General features: G+C 42.9%; 1 protein-coding gene across 3 annotated transcripts; it reads right to left on the minus strand.

Annotated features, from left to right (window-relative positions):
* Positions 1-1,046: 1,046 nt before the first annotated feature.
* On the minus strand, positions 1,047-5,653 carry LOC147437594 (glycine-rich domain-containing protein 2-like). 3 transcript variants are annotated; one of them, XM_086487115.1, is made up of 3 exons: positions 5,447-5,653; positions 5,078-5,198; positions 1,047-1,972 (listed from the first exon to the last, which is right to left on the minus strand). In XM_086487115.1, exon 3 carries the CDS (start codon positions 1,788-1,790, stop codon positions 1,110-1,112), a length of 681 nt encoding a protein of 226 aa, XP_086343241.1. In that variant the 5' UTR covers positions 1,791-1,972; positions 5,078-5,198; positions 5,447-5,653; the 3' UTR covers positions 1,047-1,109. The 3 variants fall into 2 exon arrangements, with proteins under 3 accessions (XP_086343241.1, XP_086343243.1, XP_086343242.1); XM_086487116.1 differs by lacking the exon at positions 5,078-5,198.
* Positions 5,654-8,643: the final 2,990 nt, after the last annotated feature.

Raw genomic sequence — 8,643 nt, forward strand, 5'->3', positions numbered from 1 at the left:
GCAAAAGGATATGGATGAGGAAAGCAGGCCTAGGGATGAGCAAAATGATATGGATCAGGGAAGGATGTATGAGGCAAGCCGATCAACCTTGAATCAGGCAGAAAGGGCCATGGGGGAGACCCCTGATGAAGATTTGAATGATGACTATGAAGATAAAGCGGAGGAGAGCAACAACGACATGAACACTACAGAGACCCAGTATGGACCCTTGCTACCTGTAGATACGGTTGTTCCGGTAATGTCTATTCAAGTATGGCAAAATATGTTCAGCTTCTAACTACTTATATGTACTTGTCAACTTTTACAGAGGTTGATTATCTTGGACGTCAATGGATTGCTGCTGATGCGGGTGCCTCTCGGTGACAGAGGACCCTTTGAGGATTTGCAAACGTTTCGGATGGGAACTTGTCGAGTCGTGGTTCGTCCAGGAACCAAGGAGTTTATTGAGTTTCTTCTTCCGCGCTTCAGAGTTGGCATATGGTCTTCAATGCAAAGGCAAAACTTATCGCCACTAGTTGCAATAGTTTGCAGTGTATGCCAAGCTCACACGTCAGATTTTGCCTTTTTGTATGATCAAAGAAAATGCGTTACCGTTGAGGGCCACTACCACCCTAAAAAACCAGGATTACCTCTTTTGTACAAACCGTTTAGCCAAATCGGTGTACCCTTTGATGCAACTAATACACTACTAATTGATGATACTCCCGAAAAGGGAGAACTAAATCCGCCGGGAACAACTATCTCACCACCTTCTTTCGAGGGGCATTCCTTCGATTTTTACCTTGAAGACATTCTGATTCCATACTTACAGAAATTGTATCTCAGTCCATTGTTCACGGACGAGTTTGTACTTTCTAATGAATTAAGATGATTCTTCTATCTGTCTTTGTCTTGTCTAACATATATATATATATATATAATATATAGACAGAGAGAGAGAGAGAGAGAGAGAGAGAGAGAGAGAGAGAGAGAGAGAGAGAGAGAGATTTGACGTGGTAAAGAAATGTATTTCAAGCACACTTTTTCACAGGGCACAATTGAAAAATGAGATCAATAAACTTCATGTCTTGAAAGTCATTTGTATACACTTGGGTTTACAAGAATATCTGTTACATTGACACCACTTCAACCCGACCATCCAACTCTTTGCACAAAATATCTTTTTCTCTTCGCCGCATCACCTTACGACCAGCTAAGAAAAAGGAAAAATCTGATAGTTCCTTGTCCATTGACTCTTCAATGATGTCATTTCGCAAATGCTGAAGACTGCATAGCTCCCTTATTGTAACCACCAATAGTAGGCCATTCTCTTTATCAATCACTTCCACATCCACAGTAGGATTATCTTCCAAACCTGCAGAAACTTGGTCCATAGGAATGTACTTACCGTTTAGCATTTGTGATCGCATATACCAAAATGAAAGTAATAGTGATTGGCTTGCAATCATGTACTTGACAACTAGAGTATCAAGCGCGACCTCGCACCGTAAACCAATCTCTTCCTTTGCATACCATCCTTTGTCAAGAAGTTTGTCACAGGATGACTGCTGAAATGACTTGCACATGAACATAGTTTTTGTAACTCTGATGTTGTAGCTATGAAACAGCTCTATGAAGAGTGCAACAGGACAAAAGTTTGCAATTCGAACCAGTTTGGTAGGAATAGAGCTACGTAGAGACCTTTGTATATCCTTGTAGAGCTTACTTCGCATTGCCTCCACCATTGTTTCCTCGGGAACTGGCCAGTCCACAGTGTTCCAATCGATCGGTAGAGGCAGTTTCACCAACATGCCATTCTTATTGCCTGAGCTGAGTTGGTAAAAGTGGTCATAAAAAAAGATTCCCTCATCAGCCAATCTTTTGCTGCTCCTCTCTGAATACTGTAGAGAACCAATATGGGCATGTACAACATGGAAGAGGCCTATTATGCACTCCACAGGCTCCCATTGCTCATAAGAAGAGGGATAAACATCTGCAATATATATAAGAAGAGTTAAACTAAGAGTATCAATAAGTACAAATGACAAATCTAATGTAATTGAGTTGTGAAGAGTAGAGACATTACTCATAACAAGCGGGAGAAACATTGCAAAATATATAAGAAAAGTTATAATGAGAGTATCAGTAAGTTCACATGTCAAGAGTACTTACAATTGCAACGTGGTTGATGTATATTTGATACATTTCCACCGTTTGCTATCACCTCTGGATGGGTAAACACATGCTGAACAAGAACTTCCTTTACAGATCTTTTGCCGATCTCAACTTTGAAATCCAACACCCTGGCCTTCCATGCTGAGCGGTAAACGTTGATACCACTAGACCTCTTGGGTCTTCTTGGTTGCATGAGGACCCATGAACCTTTGTTTATCCTTTGTCCAACCCATTGGTTGTCTGCACTTATTGAAGCTGGTATTGTAATTGAGGATATGCTACTACTTGGCCTTCTAGGCAAAGTGCCGTTGTTGTTTGTTGGTGTGAGAGACAGTAAACACCTTGAGGCTCTTGGGCGAGAAGACGTGGATGCCATAACTCTCAGAGAAAAGCTTTAGTGGAGGGAGATTCACTTTGAAAGCATTCTAATGGAGGGAAAGTGTTTTAAAATTCCAATATCTTGTGCGGGCTTAATGGTCACCCTCCAGTACGTTAATGACCATGAGAGAATATCAGAAGTGGGACCACACGCAAGCACCTAAAAGCTCGGTAAAAGTAAGGAAATTACTATGCTACAATCCTAGTTTCGTGAAAGTTTTATGCTATTTTCCTATTTTTTGAGTCTTTCCAGGTACTTTTCTACGTAACGTAGCCTTCATGCTCATTGGACGCGCTCTATTTTTCTCTCTCTTCATATGGCCCTCCAAATGACCTCCAAAATTTCCTAATGAGCCTACTCCACGTAATATTGTTGAGTATCCAAGGGTGAAAAATCCTTCCAAAGAGTGCTAGGACCGATGAGGAACCCACAATCACAAACAAATCTTATTCTAATATGTGACCCCCGCTTGGTCACGTGTGCATCTATTGAAGTGCGCTCGCAAGAGCGCGCACATGTGTGTGTGTGTGCACGTGCACGTGTAGACGTAATGTCATGTAGAGTCTCATGGAGGAACATTGAAAGTTGAATAGCTAACATGGACACAAACGATCTTCCCCATTGTTTTGGAAGGGGAGTAGATCCCTCCAAATCTGATAATTTCTATTCTTGACTGTGTATTATCTAGGAGCCAAATTGCATTTATGGAAGAATCTTTGAAAGAGTTGAAGGTTGGATGTGAGTGTTGGTTATAATAATTCACACTTATTTATGATGAGTTTATGATCTACAATAGTAAAGAATGTTTTGCGAGTAGTGGCCACATCAATATATTAACAAATCCATGCAAGTGGTGCTTCCAAGATTGTGAAAAATCTACTTCACCTAATAGCATAGAACCTAAATAAACTCCTTCTGGGTCATGCATAAACTACTTATGAGACCAAGTGGTCAAAGTAGCCGGCGGCCAATTTCACTAACTACTTAGGTGATCAAGTGGTCAAGGTACCACTGCATTAATGGGAAGAAGAACGTCGCAAGAGAGTCATGCAAGGCTCGCCCTTGCTTTGTGAGCATGTATCTTCACCTCCAAAGAAGAAGTGATAAACTTGTAACTATATAGCCTAGGTGTCAAGCTAGTGTCTTAACCCCTCATCGAGGCCTAGATGGCTGAAAAGATGTAGATGTAAAATTTAGAAGGGAGGGAAATTGCAACACCCATGGCTTGATGCTAGTAGGGTATGGCTAGGAATGTGGCTCAAAGTGAACACCATGGATCATATACGACCTAAGACGTGGAGCTTAGATGTAAAGTTGAGTGATGTAGTGTGGTGGGAGTTATACTAGAATGTATGAAGGAGAGATGGTGTGAGAGGGGGAATGGAAGGGCGGAGAAGGGGGGGGGGGATAGGAGGCCATGGAGAGATGGTGGATGACGGAGGCAACATGGACCACTAAGTCACATGCTAAGGGGCTTGACTTGATGTCTAAATAAACAAGCATCGTGCCATCTATTCTCTTTCTAGCATCTGAGGAAGCACGTCACAATGGAAGCATTAGGCTGATGTTCATGAATGAATATGAGATCAAAGTGCGATGCCATCGTATCTTTACGGAAGGATTTGATCCTTTGCGAAGGTTATGGACTATCTAGAATGGTGATGCGGTCTACCTCACGAAGCTCCAAGGAAGGATTTGATTCTTTGTGGAGGTTATGGAGTATCTAGACTAGTGATGCATTATATCTCATGAAGCCTCACAAACATAGAGTGGGCTTCTTAAACTTTCACCATACTAGAGAGTTCAAGCCACCACAATAACCATGATCACACTTTGAATGGTCCATCTACTATAGAGATACTTGTAGTCCTTGGAAAATGACTAACGAGGGGTTTCACTATGGTCCACATGGCAATGAAATAAGAGCTTTCCGGTGTAAACGAGTAGCCTGACCCGTCAGAGTTTTCTATTGTTTTGGTCTAGTGCTTCCACGTGTCCTCTATCGAAGTCTTTGTATTCAATAGGGTGCTTATGGCCTTTATAACATAGAAAGAAAATGGATACAAAATACCATAGGCTAGATGCCACACACCATGTTGAGAGAGGCCAAGAAGGAGGCTATTTCACCACCTCGAGTATACTTCCTACTCTGCATGGATATGTGCATTAGGCTCCTATCACTCTTGTCGCAAACACGTTGATCCAGATTGAATACGATCATAGGCTTTGTAACTTTTAGTTTTTGAACGAGGTCCAGAATTCTCAATAATGGAAAGTGTTAAAGTTGGAACGTAAGATTCTTCCATGATGACTAGAGCCTAGGTTGTGCATGTTGACCATGCATCCAGTTCCATATTATCACTCTTAAGTTTAAACACTCTCTCTCTCTCTCTCTCACACACACACACACACACACAGCTTACCGAGCTAAGGCGGTAGCAATGCCAGATCGAAGGGTAAGATTCTTCCATGATGGCTGGGTTGTGCTCTCTCTCTCTCTCTCTCTCTCTCTCTCTCAAAAACACACACACACACAGAGCTTACCGGGCTAAGGCGGTGGCAATGCCAGATCCAAGCGCAATCCAGAGGAGGCTGGAGAGGCAAGCCCTCATCACCAGTCGAACCTTGGCTTGCTGCCAGCAAGGGGAGCCAACACTCCTCATACCTACACACGCGCGCGCACACACGACTCGATAAATAGTCGTCACGGTGTTGAGAGTGGTGGGTCATGCGTGTGCAGACATATGGTGCAGTTATAGTGGTTCCCGATACGCGGCCAGGTCAGCCTGTGAGCGCATTTTTACGAACGGCCCCAGGGTCTCTCTCCCCCCCCCCTCTCTCTCTCTCTCTCTCTCTCTCTCTCTCTCTCTGTGACGCATACAAACACACACAAACGCTTGTGAGTGCTTATACCGTTGGATGGCGCGTGAGACTGCAGGGCCTCGATAGAGGCAGCGGTGGAGATCGACCTGCGACAGGAAGCGCAGCTGCTGCAGGGCCGCAGGTATCAAGGGAATGCTGAAGCAGATGGATTGCGCATCCCTCCAGTTGGCTGCTCCTTCTTCGCTGCTCATGACCTGATCGTGTGTGTGTGTGTGTGTGTGTGTGTGTGTGTGTGTGTGTGAGAGAGAGAGAGAGAGAGAGAGAGAGAGAGAGAGAGAGAGAGCGCTCGCTACTGTGGACTGTTCAACTAGGGAGAGCAATTAAATCAATATATAGAGCTCCTATCGTTGACTGTATTTGATATAGAAACTTCAACAGAGGAACTTACCAGGAAGGTTCATTTACTTTGACTTGACCAGTCTGAACTCTATAGAAGCGATCCTTCATGCCTGTAGTCTATTAGAGTAGTGTTCACGACAACCTAAATGGTCAAGAGATAGCATCTTCAAAAATACTAGGGTAAAGGGCCACAAGGAGATCATTGCCACAAGAAGCGTGAACCCACCCCCAATTTAGGGACAAAAATTTGGAATATGCTTGAAATCTCATTGATGTGTCCTCTTGTGATTTGGTGAGAATAGTAATCTTACCAGGGTGCACTCGTCTCCAATAATTTAGAGCCCCGCTTTTGCATTGGTGTTATATGCACCTCTCTCTCTCTCTCTCTCTCTCTCTCTCTCTCTCTCTCTCTCGCGCGGATGGGTGATGTGATGTGTTGTTGGAGGAGCTGCCAATCTCATTGAAAAGTGCTAGTGGATGTGCATCATTTGTGCCTCTTACATGTTTGATCCAACCGAAAACAACCTCGCAGTGCTTTGCATGAGTTAGGACGTTGTCCACTATTAGTCCCTTTACCCTATTCTAAGAAAAGCTACATGCACATCTATTTAAGCTTCTATGATGGGTATCCTCTAAGAAGCTTTAGATCCACATCTTTAGAAGCTAGGCAGGATTCACACTCGCTCGAAGTCCAATGGAACATAAAAGTAAAACTATTGACTTGGTGACAAGCTAACATAAAAGTGTAGTGCAGTGTTGTTCGGCCTGTTGAGGCCGTCGAAGCCATGGTCAGTGCAAAAGTTAGCGATGATTACACCTCTAAGAATTGACCCCGAAACATATAGTTGAGATGACAAGAGAATTCCATTGGGCTATCAGGTCTGGCACTGTGTACCTCCAATGGGTGTGAGCTAAATTGTGTGAGTTATATCCAAGAAAATTCAATGAAACAATTAGATAGAGTCTAAATCCACCCTTAGTTCCATCTATATGTTTAGATGGCTATTACTAGCAGTACGGTCCTGCCTATCTACTATAGTTTGTACTATAGGCTACATGAGAGAGAGAGAGAGAGAGAGAGAGAGAGAGAGAGAGAGAGAGAGAGAGAGAGAGAGAGAGAGAGAGAGAGAGAGAGAGAGAGAGAGAGAGAGAGAGAGAGAGACTAACACATGAACTTCATGTTAGCAATCGGACCAGATAGACACCCTCCTAGTGAGCAATCTCATCATTAAGCCGCCAATGTTTGATGTTTTGTTGACCAATTTCTGGATCTAATTTTTGGAATTTTTGACATTAGGATGCCTCGCAGACGACCAACAAAGCAGTGGGAAGCACCATCTTATCGAGTGATATATATTTCCTCAACTGAGAAATCCCATGTGTCAGATGAGGAGCTGACACAAATACCAGCAAGCATCTTCATCAACAGGTTTGAAGCAGTGGACAACACAAAAATAAAGACCTTAATTTTCCCAAAAGAGATTTGGAATCTGCATCAACAGTAAGAAGTCATTGTAGGCACAATATGTCTTTAGATGGACACATTCTTTCAGCTACAACCATGGGGTAGAGACTTCCAAAGAGCCCATGAGTTGATGTCATCAAATCAATACAACGGAGAAGCCACTGTAACGGACAAAGATGGAGACTACCAATATGATTAACCATATGATTAGTCATGCTCTACATCTACCACTAGGAAACCACAATTTGCTACTAAAGACAAAATTTGTAGACAATGAGAAAGCCATCGTCAAGCAGCAAGGACATAAATTCACATACAAAGACCTGGTGTACTATGAAACAGAACTTCCATTGAGTCTGATCGCCCAACACCTAAAGGTCTAGAAGCCACCCGGCTATCTGACTATTAGAACAAAGATTGATCAGATGTGACCTTGGCACATACATCTTGGAGAATCTGGCAGATGATGCGAACCTCACAAATAGTGCCAAAAACAAAACATATATGAAACAGGGAATTGTGCTAATCACATACCAGGCATTGGGCATGTCGATGAGCTACCCCCGATAGAAACCCAACTACAACTACTCCATCAATCAAAGAATGTAGTTAAACTAGTGGCTGGGCCTTCAACAATGCAACCACCTAAAGAGAGCAACTGGAAAAATCTCTAAAAAGAAGAAGTCAAACAGTGAGGAGACAGAGTCTGATACAAGGTTAAGCGGAGAAATCAAGCCCAAGAACAGGGGTACTCCTTCTTTGAGTATCAATCCTCTGATGATGATGAAGAGGATGAGGAAGAAAAAGAAGTATACAAGCTCCGTCGGGTCACCCTAAAACGATGGTCTACCGAGAATTGAGATTAAATACCAATCGCTTTGATGCAATGGTCTATGGAAGAAACTCAAGCACAAAGGGAGGAGCTCTATCGAAAGGGGGCTGAAGAGAAGAAAAATATGGGAGCTGAGGTGGATGATGAGGGTGAAAAAGACCAGAACAAGTCGCTAGAGCAGTGAAGGGACAAAAGGAGAGAGCAAATCAAGCAATATAAAAGAAGAACGGCCAAAGCTAATTTGGGAATTGTCGGTGACATGCAACAAAGAATTCAGAATGAACTCAAACAAAAGGTTGCTCAAAGGGAATAGCAAGAGTCTCAAAGACAGAAGATCGATGACCTGGAGTCATCAAATGAATCCACTCACGCAGAAGAAAAAAAAGAAAAACAAGCACAACCCCTGAAAGAAAAAAAGGACCAGCAAGAAGAGGAGAAAACGAGAGATGAGGGTGGTGTGAAACCTTTAGAATTCCACACAAAGAATGTCCCATTGAGCTCAAATCTACCCACCACTCCTCCTCCTACTCAAGAGTCAACGCCCCAGCCAACAAATCAAGAGAAGAATAATCTGATAATGGATATACCAAA

Source organism: Adiantum capillus-veneris, chromosome 17, assembly GCF_014529385.1.
Source record: "Adiantum capillus-veneris isolate H3 chromosome 17, ASM1452938v2, whole genome shotgun sequence".
NCBI lineage: Eukaryota > Viridiplantae > Streptophyta > Polypodiopsida > Polypodiales > Pteridaceae > Adiantum > Adiantum capillus-veneris.

Coding starts and splice junctions, on each gene's coding strand:
- LOC147437594 (XM_086487116.1), bottom strand. CDS start 1,790: ATGTTGGTGAAACTGCCTCTACCGATCGATTGGAACACTGTGGACTGG.